Consider the following 25,495-nt stretch of genomic DNA (forward strand, 5'->3'; position numbering starts at 1 on the left):
CTTTGTAGTATTTTTGTGTGTTTTCACATGTTCAGCAACTCTGCATAGGATAAATGTTACATAGGGTTATGAGTGAATAATAGACTAACTTCCCTGAAGGGCCATTTTAAGCCTATTAATAACCTGAAGTCAGAATCAAACCCTGTACCCTATGTCAATAATGTGAAGATAACCATTATGCCAAACCCATTATAAATAAACAAAACCTAAATCATAAAAGGTAAATATTAGCTCCACAAGAAGAATGCCAAAGAATTAATATAAGTAAATGTACTCAGCAGAAGGAAATATATAACACCTGAAGAGTTGAACAGTACTACGGGGAACACAAATTCTGGCAAAATCACAGTTTCTGCAATATCTGTAAAACCATTAGAAAAAAAACATTTCTTACAGAGTATGTTTTAGCTTCCAGAGGAGAGAAGATCCACTCAATGTGAGCTGTCATGCCAGGAAGGATCCCTCCACGGGGGTTGAGACACTGGAATATAGGATGCTGAAAATTTTCCTCTTGAACGTGCCAGAGAGGCTCAAGCAGAATTTCATAGACCACTGGCACTGATCCTCCATTGTACAACTCATAGATCTAAAGAAAAAACAGCATTAGTCAGACTAGCCAAATACTCTGCTCTTGTAAGTATAACCTAAATAATACACACTAGCATCTTTATGTCCCAGAATGTGCTTGCTGAGATACAAAAATTCTGTTACCAGGGACATTGGCAAGCATAAACTGTATACATGCAATCACTGGGAGGGGTAGCAAAAGTAGCAAAATAAAAAAACTTTGTAAGTTCAGCCTGTCCTTTAGGAATGCTGTTTGTCCACTGCTAACTGCTTCAAGTGTGAAAAACAACAGTCAAAGAAATGGAGGAACTGCTGCATCTGCCCTGATGCTAAATTAACACTTTTATTGAAACTGTAATGATGCTGCTGCTGCTGCAGCCCTCTCACACCTTATTTTGCTTAACTAATTGTTCTGAATGCTTAAGGGAGGGGGTAGGGATGGAGTGACTAACTGACATACATCACCTGCACAACTTCTTACAGGTTCATAGGTTCATCGGTGAATACAAAGCTAATGACCAATGGAGCCTTCATAGGAGATTACTAGACTAACACCTTAAGGGCGCTTACAAGCCTAGCCAATATAACCCAAATTTACCCAATATATGGCCTCCAGGGCAAGAGGATGGCATGGATTTTTGCCTGTGCATTGAGTATCTTACAGACTGACCCTGTACATAAGGGACACAGGTTCATAGGTTGGTACTAGGCTGTTGGCCCTAGGGCCTATACAAGCCTAGACATAACAATTCCCTGGCTATTTCTTCCCACATTTACTTCCCTGGACCCCTGAAAATGCGAACTGGTTACAGTGGAGATCGAACCGGGAATGGCTGCTTGTATGTTCTAACCACTACACTAGGCATTGCCTCGGGTGTGAATTTGCGATTCCACATCCACTGATCCAAACTGCATTTGAAGATGGTCAGGGAAAGGCTCTGTTGAATGTGAATAGGAAGCCTGTTCCAAAGAAAGGACAATTTCTGAGGCACATATCTGTCTCTCCAGCATGTTTTGTTTGAGTTGTTGACTAAGTTTAGATCTCTAGACTGGGTAATACTAATGCTGTTTAACTTGCAAATGTGTAGCAGCTCCATCAGGGCTGTATTTGTGAGAGCCTTGTTTATTAGGCATAGGTCACCCCTCAATAGTCGGTAGGAGGCAGAGTAAAGGGATAGGGCTTTTAGTCTATCCACACTGTTCATGTTGTTTACATCCTGTATATTCTTTGTGAGGAACCTCTGAGGTCACTCCAGCTGCTGTAAGTGCCTAGGCAAGTACATGCCAAATGGCACACCATACTCAATTATTGGTCTAAGTACATCCATGCATCCTCAACCCCTTTCACATTTTGCACATGGGGTCAGGGTGTCACTTCCACATCTCGAGACAAGGTTTACACCGACGGGTGTGTATCCCTTCCTTGATACTTCATTTGCACCACTCACACTAAATTGGCCATAGGTGAGTATGTGTGCATGAGTGAGTGGCTAAGTACAGTGGGGCTATAATTTCCTTGGATCTGGATGTCATACCTTTACTTATAAGTTGTGCCACACAAAAGGATCTCCTCACCACTGTGGACATATGGCGGTCAAAGTTTAGGATACTATCTATCTGCGTACCTACATCTCTCACCTCTGAGTCTACTCAAAGGGGCACCCTACTGATGTTGTAATTTGCAGGAGAGTGTGACCCCCCCCCAAAGAGGGGTTGGGAGGGTGGCCTAATGGTTAAGGTGTTTGCCTTACAAACACAAGGTGCAGGGTTTGAGTCTCACAAGGGATAATTGGCTTGGCTTAAAATGGCCCACAAGGGCAATTAGCTTAGTACTAATCTATGAATCTATGAATAAAGCGTATGAGAACATATTTTTTTGGCATTTAGTTTTAGGCCATGGTTCTGGCATCAATCATGTGTCTAATCTAGACCCTCCTGAAAGATATCTACATCATTGGGGGATTCGTGATTGCCCCCAGCTTGCAGTCGTTGATAAACTTTGGCATCCAGCGGCCTTCCTCACTCACTTTTACTTCAGAGAAATACATTCCAAACAGGAGTGGTCCCAGTACTGAGCCCTGTGGCACACCACTAGTAATTGCCCTCTTGCTAGATCTGGCTTCACCCAATATAACCATGTGTCCTGTCCATAAGCTAACTGGCTATCCATCTGGAGACATAGGGATTTATGCCCAGTTTTGTGAGTTTATTTATAATACCTGAGTGGAGAACTGTGTCAAATGCCTTGGCCAGGTCGAGGTAGGTGGTTATGTACTGTTTTACCCTCATACATGGCCTTAGTGACTTTTTCAAAGACTATAACAGTCAAAAAGGCACTCCTGCGCAAAAAGCAAATGCATGGCTCATAAGAACATAGTAGAATCCCAAAAAAGAAGAAAGAGCCAGCATACTGTGTATCAATTCACTTTTATTAAAATAAAACAGACCGGTTTCGGCCGGAAAAATTTCACAGCCTTCTTCAGTGCAAAAAGAAAAAGAAATAGTATTCAATTATACAATAAATATATTAAACTCAAAGCTTATTGGTCCATACTAGAATTGTTCATTCAAACCAGGTGGGAACAACCCATCCAGTTTCACAATCCACTTTTTCTCTTTATTATTTAAAATGGAGTGCCATCCAATTTTATTGGATCTGTTGCCCTTTACAATATCAATGATCAAAAATGAAAACCTAACAGTAGGATGTATGAGTTGGTGTTTATAAAGTGCATTGGAAGACTTTTTGTTTTTTATGTTACTAATATGTTCAGAGATTCTTATTATAAATGGACGAGAGGTCTGACCAATATAAAAGGCACCACATGAGCATGTAGCTTGATATATTGACCAGTCAGTACTACAATTTGCAAAAAAAATAATGTCATAAACTGCAGAACTATTTGGAACACATTGATATTTGGAGACGTTTTCTAGATGATTGTTGGATGGTATGGAAAGGAGAGGTTGATACATTACATGCATTTATATCTTATTTAAATCAGAACCCTTGGGGATTACAATTTACTATCCATTACGATCTAAACACTATTACGTTTTTAGATGTGAATATCAGTAGATTATCAGACCACACATTGGGTACTGAAGTATTTAGAAAATATCCCCAATATAACACCATTCTGCATGCATCTAGTTTCCATCCTCCACATATAGCCCGCAATATTCCAAAATCACAATTTATCAGAACCAAACGTATTTTTTTTTCAGATGATTCTTCATTTCAGAATCACAGGAAGGATCTTACCAGTAGATTCAAAGCCAGGGGATATGGTATGGGTTATGTGTTGCAGGCAAGTAATTTGGTCAACTCGACCAATAGAGAAGAATTCTTGAGGTACAAGGATCATAATGTCACAACAACACAACCCATTAGGCTGGTTACAACATATGCCAGAAATACAATGAATCTAATTGAAAGTGTTAACAGACATTGGAATATATTACAATATGATGATGAGCTATCTCAAATTATACCTGACAGATGTTTATTTTCATACCGGAAAGGTAAAAACCTTGGTTCATGTTTCAATTATTATAAACATGGATCTAACCATCAATCTTCTCAATATATACAAACTACTATTATGGGGGATCCATTAGTTGGCTGTCATCCATGTGGACATTGTATCCACTGTGACAAGGTTGTCAAATCTAAACAATTTTCCAGTTGAAATAGTTCTGCAGTTTATGACATTAATTTTTTTTTGCAAAATTGTAGTACTGACTGGTTAATATATCAAGCTACATGCACTTTATAAACATCAACTCATACATCCTACTGCTAGGTTTTCATTTTTGATCATTGATATTGTAAAGGGCAACAGATCCAATAAAATTGGATGGCACTCCATTTTAAATAATAAAGAGAAAAAGTGGATTGTGAAACTGGGTGGGTTGTTCCCACCTGGTTTGAATGAGCAATTCTAGGATGGACCAATAAGCTTTGAGTTGAATATATTTATTGTATAATTGAATACTATTTCTTTTTCTTTTTGCACTGAAGAAGGCTGAGAAATTTTTCCGTCCGAAACCGGTCTGTTTTTATTTTAATAAAAGTGAATTAATACACAGTATGCTGGCTCTTCTTTTTTGGGATTTTTCAAAGACTAGCCATGTAACCCAAATGTATCTCACAAGTTGGTGTGTCTTAAACATTATTGTAAGAAGTATACATTAGTTAGGGCAAGATTTCACGTCTGTCTCTGTCCATCAGAGACATAAATGTCAAAGCAGGGATAGATTTCTGGTTTCCCATCTACTGGTCCAGGTTGTGCTTGAATAGGGTTGGGGATGGGCTCTGCTTCATATGGATGGGAAGCCTATTCCAGAGAAATGTGATTTTCTGAGAAATGTACCTGTCCCTCCAACATGTCTTATTTACATTTACAGTTTAAAACTAGATCTAGTAATTCTAGTGCAGTGAATTTTACAGATATACAAAAGGTCCATCACAGCTGGATCCAAGGATGCCTTGTATGACAGACATAAATTGCCTCTCAGCAGTCTGTAGGAAAAAGAGTATAGATATAGGGCTTAGAGACAATCTGCACAGGACATTGTGTTTATGCCCTGTATTATTTTTGTGAGGAAACTCTGTGGATGTTCCAGTTATTGTATGCACCTGGTCAAGAACATACAAGCAGTATTATTTTCACTGATAGGTCTGATGATAGCTGAGTCCACAATAACTTCCTTAGACCTAGATGCTATGCTCTTACTTATATGTTGAGTGACACAGAATTCTTACAACCTTAGACACATGTTGGTCAAAAGCCAGGTTACCTACACAAGTCCACAAACCCCTGACTACTGTGTCTACTTTTAGGAGTGTTTTATCAATAAGGTAGTTTTCCTGAATGGCCAACTTCCCAAAAGATACTATTATGCATTTCTTTGCACAGAGTTTTAAGCCATGGTTTTGGCACCAGCCATGTGCATGTGTTAGACCTTCCTTTAATAGGTTCATAGTTTCATAGGTAGGCACTAGGCTATTGGCCCTAGGGCCTATATAAGCCTAGCCAAAGGTACCCTGGTTTTCGCCACCCAAGAAAATTATTTTCCTGTGCCACTGTCGAGCAGAGCCACAGAAGTGATCCCCGGGGTGAATTTCCTATCTCCCATCCAATCATCAAGATTCTTCTTAAAGAGCGCTAATGAGGAGCTCTGTTTGATATAGATAGGTAGTTTGTTCCAGAGTATGGGAAGTTGCTGGGACAGGAATCTATCCCTCCAGCATGTTCTGTTTATTGTGGTGACAAGGTTTACGTCCTTAGACCGTGTAGCTCGTAGGGATTGGGATTTCTTTAAGTGGAGCATGTCTAAAATCTCTGGGTTTGACATAGCTTTGTGTGTTAGGCAGAGATCGCCTCTGAGTAGGCGATATGCAACGGAGTAAAGCTGCAGTTTTTTGAGACGGTCTGCATAAGGTATCTGTTTGAGGCCGGTAATCCTCTTTGTGAGATATTTCTGCAGCCTTTCCAGTTGTTGTAGATGTCTTGTGAGGTACATACCAAAAGGGGCATTGTACTCTATAATGGGTCTAATGAGTGACGAGTAGAGGGGAACAATGACCTCTTTTTTCCTGGATGAGAAACCTTTTGTGATGAGGTGTGCCACGTAGAAGGATTTCCTGACTACTGTGGCAATGTGATTATCAAAGGAGAGACTACTCTCCACCTGTGTCCCAAGGTCTCTTATCACACTTTCAGTGTTAAGTAGACTACCGCCTATGTGGTAGTTCATGGGTACTGAGTTTTTACCAAAAGGGATGACAATGCACTTTTTGGCACTAAGCTTGAGGACATGGCTTTGACACCAGGCATCTGTCTCAGCGAGGCCCTTTTGTAGGATGTCCACATCTTTTGGAGTTTTGATTATGGCTCCTAGTTTGCAGTCATCTGCGAACTTCATTAGCCAAAGACCTTCTGTGTTGGCCTGTACTTCAGAGATGTTAGTATATTTTTGGGTTTCTATGACTGCTCCCAGCTTTTAATCATCTGCATACCTGGTAAGCCAGAGGCCCTTGATATTGGCCTTGACTTCCAAACAATAGATGCCAAAGAGAAGCAGACCCTGCACAGAGCCCAAAGGAGCACCACTTGTGACAGGCCTCTTTGTGGAGGTGGTCTCTTTAATTCTAATTTCATAGGTCCTCTCTGTGAGCCAGCTGGCTATTCAGCAAGTTACACAGGATTTTATACCTAATTCAGTGAGTTTGTTTATAAAGCCTGATTAGAGTATTGTATCAAATGCCTTAGCCAGGTCAAGGTAGGCAGTCTGCACTATTTTGCCATCATCCATTGCCTTGAGGACCTTCTCAAAGAAGTCCTTCAGGTTCAGTAGGCATGACCTGCCTTTGATGAAACCAAACTGTGTTAGGTCCAATGTCATGACCTGCCTTTGATGAAACCAAACTGTGTCAGGTCTAATGTCTGAAAGTTTCCTGTCATTGTTAATCATTTCCATGGTAATTCCTTCCATAGCTTTGTATATGAGACTAGTCAGATTAATGGGCCTTTAGTTCCCAGGATCCATCAACGGTCTGCCCTTGTGCAGACAGATACAGTGGTCTGCCTTTGTGCAGACAGATGACCATTGGAGTCTTCCATTCACATGTTACAAAGCTTGTGAGGTGGCTGTGGTTGAATACTGACACCAGTGCCCCTGACAGATCATATTTTAGGCTATTTAGGAGACATCCTGGGATGTTATCAGGGCTCATTGAAGCTGTATTCTTGGTCTTAGACAGTGGAACTAAGACCTAAGATCTACTCTCTACTGATATTTGGAAAGATTATGTTAGATGGCATTTCCTGGGGGGCAGCTGGGGGGGTGAGAGGAGGGTAAATCTTGAGCTGAATTTATCATCCAGATTTGTATATCCTGCAGATCCATGAATGAGGCTCCATTTACCAACAGTTCAGCACAAGGTTGTGTGCTGCCCTTGAGGTTTTGAACATAGCTAAGAAGGCCTTATGGTTGACTTGGCCTGAGACATTCTCTTCACCTCAAAATTTGCTTTGTTGGACTTAATTAGTCCTTTTAACTGTCTATTAAGTTTGATGAGGGAATTATGACTTTTTTGCTTTTGTTGTGCAACCTGTTTAACATTGGATTCCACCAGGGTTTTCGTTTTTTTTCTTGCTTTGTTTTCAGTTAGATTTGGGCTTACTTCTGGTAGATACAGTAGCCTCTATGCAATCTTTGGCATGGGTTTACAGAGCTTCTGATAATAAATCTGTATAGGGAGCTGTGTTATCTGGGTATGGAAAGACTTGAAAGTTTGAAAGGTTATCACTTAATAATAGGTAGTTTGCCTTGGAGTAGTTTCTAACTGTTGCAGATTCTTATTTAGAAGGAGACTGCTTTGCAGCCTGATCTTACCATAGCGGACATGATATTGGGGGGAGCAGAGTTCACCCATTTTTGTGAGTACCGGGTCCAGTATGTTTGTACTTCCATTAGGTGTATGCATTAACAGGTCCAGGGTATTTGCATTTATAAAATCTAGAAATCACTGTGACTCCAAATTTGGGACAGTGTAGGATTCACAGTTTGTAGAGGGATAATTAAAGTCCCCCTTGAGTATGGTATTTAGTTGAATAGTGAGTATATCCAATAGGTCTAAGTATAAGCTATGGGTTTCATGGCACATAGAGGATAAGCTATAGCTTGCTAAGATATGGTATGGGATGTTTGTCTATGGTTTTTTGTACATGGAGGAACTCCAGTGCATCATCCTGTTTAACCAACCTAGAGGTATGCTTTGATGGGAGTACAGTGTTGGGAAGCAGTGAGCAACAGATACCAATCTCATGGAAGGGCAGCTTGAATACTGACTAAGCTGGTCGGGGGGGGGGGGTCATAGACTTGTCATGCCACAGGTTTTTGTAGAATACACGTACATTAACAAAGATCATGCTAGCAGTCATTGGTCATCAGCAAACACCAAATCCAGTCCAGGAGAGATCTACAATATAAATAATTTGAAATTTCATTATTGATTTATTAGATGTTCTACATCCACTATAGCTAGGATGGGATAAAGGGGTGACCCTGGGTGCAAGTCGTTGGGAAGGAAGCACTACCAACACTGCTAGCATTTATTCATTTTTATTCATTTAGTGCCAGTTATGTCAGTAGTGAATGAATGCTCGGAATGTGTGTTTCACTGCCTATAACAGTTCAAATGTTGAAAACAGTTTTTTTTAATCGTTTTGCCATTTGCATGTTAGGAGGAGTTTTTATTTGGCCTTTTAACTTTGATTTGAGAGGGACTCTAGTATGGGGGACTGTCCAGGGTGCTGCTTAGTTAACTGCAGCTGTCTACTTCCCACCATCTACCTACACATCTGTACAGTCTTAAAGCACTGTTTCCAAACTCTAGCTAGCTCAACCAGAAGGGACAGCAGCATAGAAAAATATGGAATTATACACAGGGTACAGACATCATACCTGCATAATGTTTCAGCATCATCTATTTATACTAGTTTCCCTACATTCTGTAGTTATTCTCTCTCTCTTTTTTGTTAATAGCTTTATTGTTTTTTTGCAAAACACGTCATTTTATTTAAAATTTTTGTCATTATTGATTTGTATCAAAAGTGAAGTATTTTTTCATGTATTTTGTAAAGGATTTTTGGGGCTCACATTTGATTGGTTCATATGTGTGTACTAGCCTAATGGCCCTGCAACCTTTACAAGCCTAGCCCATATAAGTGTCCTGGCATCATGGCGCCCGACGTTAGCTCACAGTGCCTCTATCAAGTAGAGCCACTGGAGTGATCCCCGGGGTAAACTTTCTATTTCCCATCCACTTATCAAGATTTCTCTTGAAGAGGCCAGTGAGGTGCTTTGCTTGACATGTATGGGAAGTCTATTCCAGAGCATGGGCATTCCCTGGGTTATGAACCTGTCACTCCAGCATGCTCTGTTGATTGTGGTAATGAGGTTGAGGTCTCTGGAGCGGGTGGTGCAGAGGGATTGGGATTTCTTTAGATGTAGCATTTCTAACAGACGTTGGTCAGACATGGCTTTGTAAGTCAAGCAGAGACTGCCTCTTAGTAGACGATATGACACAGAGAACAGCTGGAGTTTTTTGAGTCTGTCCATGTAGGACATGTGTTTAAGGCTTAGGATCCTCTTCATGAGGTACTTTTGTGGCCTTTCCAGCTGTTGCATGTGTCTAGTGAGGTAAATGCCAGATGGCGCATTATACTCGATGACTGGCCTAATGAGGGAAGAGTAGAGAGAAATGATGACCTCTTTCTTCCTGGATGCAAAACCCTTGGTAATGACATGTGCCACATAGAAGGACTTTCTGACCACAGTGGCAATGTGGTGGTAGAAGGAGAGGTTGCTGTCAACCTATGTCCCCAGATGTCTTATATAGGTTCATAGGTGTGTATTAGTCTAATGGCCCTGGAGACTTTACAAGCCTAGAAATACAATTTTGTTTGAGCACATTTGGTGGCTAATTTTGGTTGTGAAGACAATGTTGTCTCTTGGTATATTAGTAGTATTTGGTTATTTTTTTTTTCTTTATTACTTTCTACTGAGGACAGCAGGATACCTTTTTGTGAGTTTTGTTTTTCTTGTTTTTATGTTAGATTTTTTTTTGGTTACAGTGATTTGCTTGGTAACCAGTGACAGTGAGACTGTTATTCTTATAAGACGATTGTATATTCTTTTCCAGTATTTCTAATTTCTCTACTGAATGACTGCAGGGTTAGTCCCCACACCGGGGGAGGGTTCAAGGTGGCTTGTCCTCCTTATACAGAAAAATGCTTCCCTTGGAGTTTGTAGATTTCATGGAACACTTTTTTTAAAGTACATCAATGAAGTATTCCTCTAAGGAGAGTTGCAATTGGTGGGATTAGTGTGCTGTATGATATCTTGTTTGTCTGAATGAAGAAATAAAGCTACCACCTTAGCTAATTAAAACATGATCTATCAGCAGCCGAAGATGGCATCAGCTTATAGACACCCTGCTACTCTTCAGTATGATTCCATGAGCAACTTCCATACAATATACGATACACTAGTAAACATCTTACTGACATAAAAGTTTCACAAAAGTGTGTTAATAAAATAAATCATCTTGTCTTTTGACTGGTGTTCCTTCTTTTGTGGAGTTTATGTTTTTCGTGGAGCTGTTTTCCTTGGATGTGTATTGACATAAAAGCTTTTCTAGATACTTTGAATAGGCATGCCTTTGTCATAATAAGAATCTATAAATTTTGACAGCCTTTGCAGCAAAGCGCCACTAGCTTTTACTCAACACTTTGCAAGATGCTAAAACTGAAGTAAAGTCTAATATCTTGAGTTTTATTTTGATCCAGATATAGACTATTCAAAACATTTAGCTAAAATGACCAGGAAAGGGCTAACACTAGACAGAAGCATTATAAGATAAGTAACTGCCTAGCAGGTGATACCAGAAAAATTATAACCATCACAGCATTATCTCTTAGCTCCTATTTGTAAGTGTGACACAATCAAATGGGCAGAAGCAAGGAATGCTGGATAAGCTGTACCTGTCCTTTAATATTTGTACATGACTAGTTGCCAATAGATGCATCACTGTAAAACGTTTAAGGACTCAGCATGATTATAGCCTAGAAAGGTTTGTGAAGTTAATGGTGGCTCACAAGCATCTATAAACACATAGCACTTGCACTTTATTGAATTGCTAATATGGTAAGTAGAACAGAAGCATATGTTTATCCAAAAAAGCTTAGTAAAATAACTAGGACTTTCGACTCATATGAAGAAAGAGCAGTCAGTAAATATTTTCCATAAAAGTAAAACCTCCTTCCATCTACACAGTATCTTGTATTGAGTTTTCTAAAAATAACTTGTTACACTACTCTTTCAAATCTATCTATTTTAACTGTGTTATCCCATAGTTCTTACACATGATTCTCAAATAATCATAATGCCAACCCTAGACAGCAACACTGATAATTCTGCAATGCTGATATTGTACTACATACTTTACTTACTGTATAGGATCACCACTAAGCTTAGCAGGATCACAGGAAATACAAGGAACTGAGTCCCGCAACGATTCATGCCTTGCCAGCATATACCCTCAGATCAACCTTCGCTTTAGGAGGGTCCTGCCAGTAAAGTCAGGATGAATTTGTGAATACCCATCCAATTAACTAGTTCCCATTTGAAGGAAGATCAAGTATCACACTGCTTAATGTGCAGTGAGAGTTTATTTTGGAGATGGGGAAGGCACTGTGTAATGACCTTCTCTCCACCTTGTTTTATTTATCTCCTAATGAAGATTTAGATCCCTTATTCTGGTAATTATGGGATTACCCAATTTGTGGAAATACAAAATATCCTGGACAACTGTGGTGTAAGTGGCACAACTGGTAGCACATGCACCTTTGGTGCAGGGGGCTGTGGGCTACATTCCCACACCAGGTAAATCAATTGCTGACACTGCAGTGCAACATAAGGGAGTGTTGCACTCCAGGGTGTGATGTCCTTCAGATGAGATGTTAAACCAAGGCTTCATGTGCCTGAGGTGGTGGTAGCTCAAGTGAATGCAGAAGATCCCATAGCACTTATCAATCAAAAAGAGTACAGAAAGTACCTGATGTCCTGGCCAAATTTCCCCTCCTAGAATAAAGACCACCTTGGGTCTCCCCTGAAAGGAGGCCACTAGCCTAGTGGGACTAATCCAGTCAACAAACGATGAAAGATAAATATATACTGAGTTCCTAATGGCTCAGAAGGCAAAGAAAGGCATATATCTCCCCTCAGACATTTCTAAGACACTGAATAAAGGGACAGTGCTTCCAATCTTTTCTGGTAGCCTAGGGTTTTTAAGCCAATGTTGACCTTAGTTAAGAACCTCTGTGGTCTTTAAAGTTGTTTGATATGTCTAATGAAGGCTGAAGCACATCCCAAAGAGGACACTGTATTTGACAATTGGCCTAATCAATGCAGAACATAATAGGACAGTAACATCTTTGAATTTAGAAGATACCACATGTACAGGGAATTATCAACCTCAGGTACCAAGGTCTCTGACAACATTATCATTTTGGAGTGTGGTACTGTCTATGGCATGTGCTGGGGGAGGAGTTATTTACCAAATGTACATGATTTAGCATTTAATTGTAAGCACATAGTTAGCACACCAGGTTTTTATAAGTATATGTTCTTATTGTAGGGCTTGAATGTTAGATAGTGACTTGATAATAACTTCCAATTTTCAGTTATCTGCAAACTTGGCTAGCCAGAGGTCTTTGTTTGTGATCTGGAATTTGGTAAAGTAAATGCCAAACAAGACAGGTCTCAGCATAAAGCTCTGTAGAATACCACCTGTTGCCTTCACATTCTTTGATGAGACACCTTCTACCTGTACTTTATGAGTTCTGCTGCTTAGCCAATTTGATATCCATCTCATCACATAAAGATGTATTTTTAATTCATTTTACTTACTGTGTTAGCAAAGGGCATACTGTCAAAGGTCTTGGTGAGATCAGGTTATGCTGTATGTACAACATGGCCATGTTACTCTTTCAAGAAAGTTAATTATATTCATTAAACAGGCTCTACAATTAACAAAGCCAAACTGTTGCAGGTCTATCTTGACTTTTTAACTTATAGTCAATCACATCAGTTACAATATGCCCCATGGCTTTTGCTAATGAGTCTCATCAGGCTGATGCACCTGTAATTCCCAGGGGCAGTGGTTGGGCTACCTTGTGAAGTGGCATCACCGCTGCTGTGCACCACACTTTAGGAGTGAAGCCAGAGGTTAAACTCAGGTTAAATGGTTTAAGGAGTGGCTCTCCCAGGGCTTGCTTGGTACTGATTATTAAGCAGCCTGGCAAATTATCAGGTCATATGGTGGAAGTATATTTAGTCTTTGAGAGCAGCTTTAGTACATGATCTTTGGTGATAATGGAGGGGGTCTGACAGCTTCAGGGAAAAGTCTGTTTTGGATAGTAATTTCTGGGGTGATTTCTTAGCTAGTATGTTGACAATGTCTACTGGGTCATTGTAGATGATGCCATCTTGAATAAGTCCTGAGCAATGTTGATTGCTATTTCTTAGTTTTCTAACATGACTAAAAAGTGATTTGTAGTTGTCCTTGGCATCTGAGATTAGTTTTTATTCAATTCATTAATGCTATCACTGATTTCAGGGTCTTTAGATGTGCTATATATTTCAATGATTTATTTTGTTGTCTTTTATTGTAGAGATTATTTATGTTGGTAGATCACCCACCTGGTTTGCATTTAAACTTCTAGTACATACTGTCAGTTCTATGTACTTGGCACAGAACTATTGCGCAGTTTCCTGATGAAGCAGTGTCTGGAGTTATGTTGGAATAAGCAAATATTAAAACTTCATCATAGAATCTAATGAGATTTGTATGTCTGTAACTGAACTCTTGAAATATCATTACTTTCAGTTTTACATAATCTAATACTGAAGATCACTAGTTTTTGATACAACATAACTGGTAAGGGAGATACCAGGTAAATATTACATGATGAAGCTATATTCATAAAGACTACATCAAGAATATTATGGTTTTGTTAACAACTAAAGGCCCTTGGAGCTTTTTTTAATGAAATTTATGAGCATATGGGTGTATCATTTGAGGCATAGATAGCAAAGTTTATAAGTGAATAGTTAAAGTCTGCATTTCCTCCCCGCGGTCGAGTGACATTTAAAGACATGCAGGTATGTATGTGCATGAATGGGTGTACCTTCTTTGAAGGTTGGGCGTCAGGCTGGCACCTCGGCACTGTAAAAATCCACTGTCAATCATTAGCAGATCAGGGTTCCGCTGTGGTGATCCCTAACCGTGAAAAGCCGAAAGACATTAGCTATAAGTGAATAGTTAACGTCTCCCAAAATAACAGAATTTCTGTTTATAGAGAGCTCATCAATTACATCTAGGAACTTTATATGATCATAAGGGGACATAGAAGGTGCCCTATAACAGGCTAAAAACTGATATATGTTTTTGTTTAGTGTGATTTGGATCTCAATGAGCTCTGTTTCTGGGTCCCAGAGGATCTACCTATAGTTTATATTTTCCCTGGGAAATATGGAGACACCATCATATTTGCCATCAGGTCTGAAAACATGGTAGGAGCAAAACTCAAGTAAGGATGGAGTGCTTTCTGAACATTTCAAATAAGTTTCAGTAATTGCACAGACATGGATCTGCTCCAAATGCAGAGAAGTCTCACTGTCAGGCATTTTGTTGTTGAGACTTCTGTCATTGAGCAGAGCTACATTAAGGTGATCCTGTTAGGGATTTGTTATGTGTGTTACACTGGAATGAACAGCTATTACAGTGTTATAGTCATAAATAAATAACATTAAGAATTTACCTTTTATACCTCTAGTCAGGAACAACACTTCAGGATGTGCAAACAGAAATTTTATTTTTACAGCGCTGGGAGTTAGTCTTTATAATTCTTGATAAAGCATTCTCACTTTACATAAAAAAACAGTAATTTTATACATTTTCTTATCAAACTGCTCATGCAATTTCATGACATTATAATGACTGTATCCTATAGAAAACTTTGCAAATGTACTCATCCCTCGTGATTTTTGCCTTGGACTTCACGTGAACACCTTCCTATACATGATTCACCTGCTTGTTTCTGACCTAAGATGTTTCAAACCTGTTCTAGTAAATACGCACTCTTAGCCTGGAGGAGTCAGACTAACAAATTCCTTTTTATAATAACTACATGCCTTACTTAATGCAACACATACTATTGTCTCTTATTACATACTAAATGAATGCAGTTTAAAAGACAACAACACTGTGGCTTATAAAGCTGTATTTTTCCCAGCCCTGCATATAAATTATATTTGCTTTTTAACAATCATATTATAGCATCATTAATAAACTGAAATTAATATACATTTTAACAAGCTGGTCTTGTCCCATAACAACAGTTAATTCAGTAAGAACATGAAATTCACTTATCCCAAGTCTTGTTGGGCTGATATTTTAGTCAAATACAGATGTAAATTGCCTCAATTACCACCTTTGCAACTAGGCATGTAGCAACTTATAGCAAAAGAGCTCTAAGCTATACCCAAATGGGGAATTTATAACAAGGAAAAGCTGAAAAGAATTCAAACAAATACTGACCAATAGTATAATGACACTTCAAGTTTTATGGAAATCAGAGGCCTAGAAATGGCTAGGTTGTTTCTCTACTTCCACTAGAGCACAAACTAAAGCAATTCTTAGCTAGATTACTACTACATACTAAAAAAGTGGACTGCTTAATAGAAGCAAAAGGTTGTAAACCAAAGTGGAAAGGGATGATGATGAAATGGAGGGGAGAGTGCAGATAGGATTTTGGATGCAGGACCTTATGGAGAATAACAACAATCATACAGAATGTTATATTCATAAAGTTACAGAAAGTATTCTAAAAAGTAAGCAAGCACAGGAATGGAGGAAGGTGATTTTGTCATTAGGGATGACTGTGAGTATAGGTATAGAAAACAGGCAAGAGGGGACAGGAATCTACTGAAGAAAACTGTCAAAGGAGCCAAGGTACTAGGAACAAATAACTAGAGACAGAAAAGTAATAGAGTAGGATAAGGTCAAGCAGAAGTATGGACTGGAAGTTGGAGACTGCCATCCCTATCAGGCATTGACATCACAGTATAGGCAAACCGAAAGGGATAGGGAAGTGCTAAGAGAAAGACCAGCCCTGGTAGAGTTTTTAGTCAAGTTTATACCAGAAGCTGCTGTAAAAAAGTGATCATTACTAGAGCATATAAATATTGCATGATAACTGTAAGAATCAATCAGAGGAGGTTAGAAAGGCTTGGGGCGAAAGAATGGAAAGGCAATTTACAAAGGAACAATGGGAGGCATCTGCATGGCTCACAAGTATGCAACAAAGTCCAGAAAGTTTAGGGTTTTGGCTTAGAAATGTATGTATACATTTTTATACCCCAAGAAGACTTCAGAGAATTTTTCTTCAGATAAATAGCAATTGTTGAAGGTGTGATGGAAAAGAGAGAGAGGTAGCTGGGATCTTTTTTTTTGGGGGGGAGTATAACAAGTTAGCAGATTTTAAAAATTTCCTACACAGTTCTTTGTCAGAATTATTAGGGGAGCAAATGGCTATAGCTAAGGAAATAATTCTTTTGAGCTGGGACTGAGAGACTGAACTGCCTGCACATAGTAAGGCATTACTAAATTTAAAACTATTAGCTGCCAAAAAAGCAATTACTACAAAATGAAATCAAAATCTTCAAAGCCAACTTTAGTTGAAGTACTAATTATTTTAAAAGAAATAAAAGAACTAGAGATGGGATCTTTAGGAAAGGGAAAGCAAATTACATTTTTGGAATTTGTGGGAAGAATACACACATAATAGTATTCAGGAGGAGGAGTGAGGTTTAACAGAAGGCAGGAATTAAGCAATTTATGAAATATTGGAATAAATAATTATTAAAAAGAAGGAAAGAAAACATATATGCAATGTATAATGCAAGAATATGACAAAACATGCTTTATTGTCTATTCTATTAATCTAAGTGCACCTGTCTTAAGTGATAATTTATTTATTTATATATTTTTCTTTACCAGGAAAGTTCAACTGGGATTGATACTATTTTCAGTGGAAGCCCAGGGAGAAAAGCTCCACAGTAATTACAGAATATAAGTACAGAGAACATCACAAAATAAATATATAAATTAACATAGTAAGAGTTTTGCATTGTACAAGGAGAAAAAAGCTGTATAGTTTTTACAATTACAAAATACGGAAAATATTTCCTTTACAATATAGCAAAATGTGTCATTTTTCATTGTGAATCAGATATGTAAGTACATTAAAACTGTATGTACAGTTTAGGATATACAGTTGAAATGTCAAACATATTATGCACCAAAATTGAACATGTTTAGTTACTAGAAAGAGAGATATATGTTTAGAGATACGTTAGATATATGTTCGGACATTATGTTATTTAACTATTGTAAAAAGAGTTTTCAGGAGAAAAGTAAATAGTTTATAGTTTGTAGAGGAGATTGTAGTTTTAGGCATTAGTGTTTGTTTTATAAAGAATATTAGTATGCAGTTGAACATGAGACAGAGGTACAGAGGTACAGAGAGAGATGTTAGGTGAGATAGGGATGGAGCAAAAGAATGGACATATATGGGTTACAATTAGGTTAGCTATATATGTCAGTGGATATGTATTTATGAGCAGTATGTATATACTGTCCTGGGGTTGTGCAGGAACACAGCTGGTTACCTAATAACTGTTTTATTTTTCAGTGATGGTTTAAATATATTTAGTTTGTCTTTATTTGCTTAGTTCTAGGATATAGAGTTCCAGATTTTTGTAACATAAGAGTAAAGTGAGCCACCGGCAGAATTATTTGATTTTGTGACATACAGCAGTGATTTGTTGCTAGTTCTGAGGGATCTGGTTGTTCTATAAGGTTGCATTGTACCTTGTAGAGATGGACATTGCTTATTTGGAGGCAGAGTGTAGATTTTTATTAAAGATATTAAAGAGAAGGGGTCTGAGAACTGATCCCTGGGGGAAAACAACTGAGACTGGAAGAAAACAGGAGTAGTCCTGGTGCCATTTAACAGCTTGTTCCCTATTAGATAAATAGTTGTGAACCCAAGTTAGGCTTTTGAGTATTGAAGCCTAGAGAAGCAAGTTCATGAAGACATTTTTGATATGCAACTATATCAAATGATTTTGATAGGTCAAGGAAGATGGTTGAGATTAGTTTGTTATTGTTTCCGAGTTCATCGATGTTGCAGGTAAAGATGAAAAGGGCAGTTGTGGTACTATGATAAGGCTGGAAGCTGTGTTGAGTGAGAGAGATGAGATTCTGGTCAGTTAGTTATTTGATTAGTTGGGAGTATATGCATTTTTCTAGGATCTTAGTGATGGGAGGATGATGACTGGTCAGTAGTTGGTTAGGTCAGTAGAACTGTTAGCTTTATGAAGAGGTATGATGTTTGACATTTTCCAGACCTTAGGGATATAATTCTCTTTTAAAGGTCAATTGATTAGAATGCAGACGGGGAATGCTGTGGCTTCTGCTGCTTTGTTTAGATACACTAGTAGCAGTTTGTTGGCAGCTAGGGTGGTGGCTTCATTTTTTGAAAATTTTTTTTTTATTGTTGATGTGTGGACAGTGCTGACTATAAACTATGTATTGTTAGTTTGAGGTGCTGGGATAGTGAGAGTTGTTTAAGTGTTTTGATTGGTGAGAGATAGGATAGAGTTTATGAAGTAGGAGTTGAACTGCTGAAGCCTACCATCCAAAGTATGAGGTTCAGTGTCTTTAGGTTTGAATGGATTAGATATCCTTTCTGTTGTGTGGATGAGCCTATTCTATGAGGTAACTTGCAGTGATTGCTCCTGGCTAGATGAAAAACAAGGGAGAGCCTGTGCTATCATGACCAAAAGGAAGCCACCAAAACCATTTTTGAACTGCCTTTCTGAGTGCTAAGAAGGACCTATGGGATGAGAGGAAAGGGAGGAAAAACATATACAACTTTCCCATTCCATAGAAAGGAAACTGGGTCCATTTTCCAGGCTTCCTTGCAAGGGGGTCTGAAGCAAATCAGTCTGAGTTGAGCTTAGATTGGAGACAAAGTGATCTATCTGGGGAGTTTCCCAGTGAAGGATAATCTGAAGGAAGATCACTTTGTCCCACATCTATTCGTGAAGGTATCCCTTGGATTTGCTCAGGTAGTACGACATTTTTAATTAACTTTTGAGGTGATGCACACAAATTATTGAAAAAGACTGATAAATAACAAGATGCCAAGCTATCACTAACAGCCTAGAAATATGGTAAGACTTTCTTTCACCCATTTATTGATATACCACATGAAAATGATATTGTCTGGTAGGATTTGAAGAGTCTCTAGATTCCAAAGGTGATGAAGAATTGAGAGATAAATGGTTAACTCTTTCATTACTTTGATATCTACATGCTTTCTCCTGCTTTGTTTGGACCAGACTCCCTGTTCTTTGAAAAGTTTTATAAACCACAATACCTAAACGTTATCTTTTACCAGTACTAGGGAAGCCTCTTAAGCAGTATAACATGCATCTGGTACAGGAGAATCCTACCAAAAAGGAGGAACGTCTTATTCAAGTACAGCCTACTATTATCCTGAGAAATGCGATGCTTAATGCTGGAGTTAGGCTTTCTTGACACTCACTGACATATTCAGGAGAGGGAACAGCTCTGAAATTTGATGAAAACCGGACATGTACTCCTTCCATGATTCAGCAGCTAAAAGCCAGTTGACTTTCTAAAGGAAGACATAGATTCTCTTATTTTGATAACAGCTGCCATGTAATGATAGCAACTGGCAATAATGTGTTGGGTCCCTGACAAACCATAGGCTGACATTCAGAACTGAAAATCACAAAAGCAAATTCAGATACAGGAGGAGAACTGAACCATCACAATTTTTAACTATTTGAATATAATGAAATTCCAGTATTTGAGGTCCACCAATGCTAGCTAAAGATAATTTTCTTTCTACAACAATGCAACTTTACAAACATACTATTAGTAATCCCCCGTCAACTGTCCTAATATCTTTACTAACCTATTCAAACCAGTTACTAGACTAACATTTATTAACTATCCTGCTTGCAATTTCTGTTTAAGCCAACTTAATCATTTGCATGACATACCAAAAATCTGATTTTTACAATATAAAGATGTAAGATAGATAAAATATGTACAATAGATAATAGATCAATACTGTAATTTATTACTGTAACATGTATGTTACTTTATTGTATTGTTAAACTATGTTTGTATTACACAGTACATTTGTTCTCCTTTGTATTCTAATGAAAAAAGTACCAGGCAAAGTTGGAATGTCCCCCTAAATAAATGGATCAAACAACCAATCCAGTTGGAATGTCCCTCTAAATAAAAGGAAATAAATCAAACAACCAATCAATCAGTCTTCGGTCACCAGGAATATGTGGAAGTAGAACTCTTGGATCTGCCTTCAGGAATATGCTTGATTGCTTCATTTTTCAGGAGAATGTCTTTGCTTCATTTTTCAGGAGAATGTCCATTTCAAAGTGCAACCTTACAAGCTGCTCTTTCAAGTATAAATATGTAGAGAAGGTTTAAAAGAATCCATATAAACTCTAGCAACTATAGAATCCAGGACTGTGCAGCAGTGGGCCTCCACTGATGGAAAAGGAGGGAGAACATCCCCTAACCACTTTTGGCTTGTATGGCTGGAGATGTTCAAGCAAGCCATCAAACAAATGCTTAACACAATGGAATCTGGGAAGGACCTTCTTTTGCTTGGGGGCAGGATAGAAGTGAATGTCCTGTATGGTGCTACTGAGATTTGCATGGCTGCTTTGGAAGCCTGAATTGCTTGTAGTTTTTATTCACTGAGCAGCAGAATTTTTTGAATGACAGAGCGTCTGGACTGACTGAATCGTGAAGTCAGGACCTTCAAGGTGTCAGCATTTTTTCCATAATTTACCCCTCAGAAAGGTAAGTACTGGAGAAAAGGATATTAAGTGTTCCCTGAAACAGCATTTTATAAACACAGCCACTCACAGCCACACGTCTCCAGAAGGTTAAAACAAAAGCCACTGGGCACACTTTTATGTCTGCAGCATCATAGATGGTATTCATGCTTTTGTGAGTTATATTTATGAAACTTTGATGCATCATCTTCCATGATGTTGATGAAAGCCACCATAACTTTTAAGAGCTGGAAGGAGTAACAAACAAGATGCACCAGGAAATTTAAGATTTAATTCCCCATACTAGGCAAAGTAAACTTTCTTTCTTTATTAAGTGATCTAGCTTCCTTCATTCTTTATCACGACAAAAATTATTTTGGATTTTTAAGCTCCTTCTGCATCTTCTGACTGATCTATCACACCAAAGAGCTAGGTTTCTCTTTTCTTTTTCTTTTTTTGAGATTAAGTACTGCTGTGCAACCGCAGATATATTTATTGTGTGGAAAAACTGGAAGCTGAATTCCATTGCCATGATATATAGGCAGAACTAACTGATTTAATTGTGTATGTTAGCTTCTAGCAAATCACCAAAAACTGCCAATAGGTCAAAAAAGTAACTAAAAAAACATATGCCAAGACCCTGGAAGAAAACACAATGAAGCTTACGGACAGGATGCCTTTGTCAAGCCTTGTGGTTGTTGATTTAACAGTGTAATCCACAGAAATCCACAGGATAAAAACGCCAAGGAACAAAGCTTTTCAGCTGTTAAAATAGTTTAATCCAAGCATGTGCTTCACAGGAAACAACACTAACCCCCGGATTCACGAATCCTCCGTGTAAGACTAAATAAGTCTTACTCGGAAACTGCAGTTGAATGGTATGACGTCAGCGTGCCATGTATATTCATGAGGGCATGCTGACTCCACTCAAAGTCTAACACGGACCATGCAGGAATGCAGGGGGTGTGTCTGACTGCCGAGCAGTCCTAAGGTCCACGCCCCTGCAAGTGTCTGAATTTTGAAATGTCAACACACATGAGCGAGTCCGCTCAAATGTCTACATACCCAACACTACACTCCCTCACATTGTAAACCCCCAGTAGAGTTATAAAATGTAAAACTTTTATTTTTTTTTTATAATTCCCGATATAGCTGCCCGTATTTGCGAGTGTTTGCGCGGGTGTACCCATAGCTTATCTGCAGTTAGCAATGTCGCTACTGAAGAGCATAATAAGAAATGTTTATGCAAATCAATCCAAATAGCAATAGCATAGTGGTAGAGCCTTCGCATAAAGAGGTGGCATTCACGGTTCGAGTCCCACCACTCCCCTTTCTATTTTATGTTTTAAATTAGTATATGAAATAATTCCTGACATATATGAATAAAAGTTTACTAAAAAGCATTGAAATGGCCTATGTATCAGTGAACAAAATGTATATATAGAAATGTAAGAAGGATATTGACATATAAATGCCCGTAGCTAAGCAGCACTTTACACAGCGCAATATAGTTGCCCATAGCTAAGCAGCGCTTTACCCAGTGCAATATAGTTGCCCATAGCTAAGCAGCGCTTTACCCAGTGCAATATAGTTGCCCATAGCTAAGCAGCGCATTACCCAGCGCAATATAGTTACCCATAGCTAAGCAGCGCTTTACCCAGCGCAATAAGTTTGTGCGGAGCTGCGCGCCACGCTAACCAGCACACCATAGGGCAACGTGGAGCAATGTGGAGCAATGTGGAGCAACGTAGAGCAAAGTTGCCTAAACACAGCCACACCCCCTAGCCTGTCTGGACAGTAGTAAAATAAAAAGCAATGACAAGGTTCGAACCCAGGACACTGTGCACCACAATCAAAGTACTGAACCACTAAGCCATGACAGCTTAGGATAAACATCCACTGTTAACATACATATACTTATAAATGGTAGATTAACCATTGCTAAGCAGGTCTGCAGTCAGCCGAGAATTTTCAAAAATGGCCAATCACAAAAAAGTGCGGGAAATGTGGCATATTTAAGCTCCATAGGTGGAAATACTCGCCATAACTCATTGTAGCTCCCATCTGCAGTTAGAATGTCTGGTGCTGGAGAGGGTACTTGCTTTTGAGTGCAACGCTGGGGCATCGAGGAGTCAAAATACATGGTTTGGCTCCTTGTTCACCGTCATGAGTCTAAACTCCTGTAGGCCTGCAGGGCCAGTTCCAAGGGACGGAGTACAAAGCAGAGGCTTGGAACCAGTTATCTCATGATCTCACCAGTGCCACAGGCATCCCTCGGACTGGTGAGCAGGTCCGTCACCACCATGCAGACCTGAAGAGACGGAAGCAGGACCTACTGAACCAATGGATCCAGGAGGCCCGTCATATGCAAGATGCCCCACTACTGAGTAGGTAGCCATGGAATGCAGTATGTAAGACATGCTAATATAGTCTATATAATGGATAGATATGTCTCAATATACCTTCATTTACTTCACTGCTGCAGGTGTCCGTGCTGCGAATCAGCAAGCCTATGCAGATAGGCTGCTAAGGCTGTGCCACCAAGCAGGTTAGTAATTATTCTGCATGTATTGTTATATAAAATATGTGAGAGAGCCTGAAAAAAGTGTTGTAGCCCAATAATACAGCCATAAAATGCCCTGAATAATTTCTCTGCATGTACTGTTATATAAAATAAGTCAGAGAGCCAGAAATAGAGTGTAGTAACCCATTAATAAAGGTAAAATAAGTCTGGAATACTATCTCTGCATGTACTGTCATATTAAATAAGTGAGTGAGCCTGAAAAAGAGTGTTGTAACCTATTAATAAAGGTATAATATGTCTTGAATAAGTCTTCCATATGCACTGTAATATCAAATAAAGGAGAGAGCCTGTAGAAAAGTGTGTAATGTAATTAATAAAGGTATAATACTTGGAGTGTGTCTGTGTCACTTTCTTTGAAATGTTGTTGTACCCTTGCATTAAATAAATAGTACTGTTGTATTAAGTGCTGTCAACCCACAGTTGGGCAGCCCCATATAAAGTGGATGAAGGAAGTGCCAGTAGTTGTGAAGCATATATACAGTCCTCAACAGTCGGTAAATGGCTGGCATGCATAGGTACATCTGGCACACGAGTAGCTTGTCAATGTATTCCCCAGAAATGTGAGTGTGCTACATGAAATGGAGGGTTATGTAGAAATTTAACTGAAAATGTCACGTGAACACATCCGGATATGTAGATACATAAATATAAATAAAATATATAGCTATGTAGCAGTAACATCTGCATCTTGGACAGTTAGTATGTCAGATATAGGTCAGGTATATAATGAACTAGCCAAACCCATTACACAACCTAATGCATGTTGCCTAGTGTAATAATACATGTAGGGGATATACACCTGCAGTCAATAGGAATGTAGTGTAGAGTAAAAGTACTTATAAGATGTTAATGGAGGTTTCTTTATACACCCTACTCAATGTGCATAAACAATGCAATTCCACACCTCAATGGGTATGTCTAATCTCAAAACATTTGTTGGGACATATGTCCTATTGTTCTATAAATATCTGCATTTACTTTGATGCATATGCCCTGTTCAAACACCACAATCATGGTGGCCTGTTGCCACCAATCATCCCTGCATGCTGTTGTAATGTCCACTGTCATTCAATATATGCATGTGTTATGCTTGCTATTCAACTGTTGGAACCCTGGTGTGTTGGGTTAATGGGAATATTACTGCATGCTGTTACAACTGATTTTGAATGCTGTAGTCTATGTTGTAATTAAACACACCTAATCAAAGAACGTATGGGAATGCTGGTCCCAGCAGACCCACCTGTCCCTCCGCAGCTGGCGATTGCACCTGGCACCAGCAGGTCCAGTGCCCAGCCCAGGCTACCCTCCACCGTTGGTCCTGTGCCACCTTCGGGTGGAAGCACTGCAGGGGATGGGGCTTGTCCTCCCCCTGCAAACGTGGGTGGAGAAGAGCCACCTGTCACCCTCCAAAGGGTCCGGGTTGTGGTGAATAGGGAGATCCAGCGTTTAGTCGCTGATCCCCTACGCCAGCTCGAGGCGAGAGTGGCACGACTCATGGGTGAGCCTGCCCCTCCTACACAGACCCCAGCACAGCCACCCTCAGGGCTGTGAACGTGCAGTGGTGACTGCCCATGGGTGGGGATCTCAGTCCCACTGTTACCATATGTGGCTCATGGGCTTGCAATTTCCAAACATCCATCCCCGTCAATTGTGTTCACCCACCCCATGTGTCATACACCGCCCCTGTATGCGTCTTGTTTGTCTTGTCTGTTTGTCTTGTCTTTTTACCTCCCCAACCTACCTCCCCAAATATACCTACTTCCTCTACCTCACATTCCACTCTCACCTGAAAAAAATAAAAAT

The 25,495-nt window shown here is 39.2% G+C and overlaps 1 protein-coding gene across 1 annotated transcript in view; it reads right to left on the reverse strand.

Annotated features, from left to right (window-relative positions):
- Window positions 1-25,495, reverse strand: part of CFAP65 (cilia and flagella associated protein 65) — a 2,328,717-nt gene that overhangs the window by 355,539 nt on the left and 1,947,683 nt on the right. Inside the window, exon 23 of the mRNA XM_044075222.1 lies at window positions 395-586. Within this exon, the coding sequence (XP_043931157.1) occupies window positions 395-586 (192 nt within the window). The remainder of the gene's footprint in view (window positions 1-394; window positions 587-25,495) is intronic.

Source organism: Protopterus annectens, chromosome 6.part0, assembly GCF_019279795.1.
Source record: "Protopterus annectens isolate FY-2018-M chromosome 6.part0, PAN1.0, whole genome shotgun sequence".
NCBI lineage: Eukaryota > Metazoa > Chordata > Ceratodontiformes > Protopteridae > Protopterus > Protopterus annectens.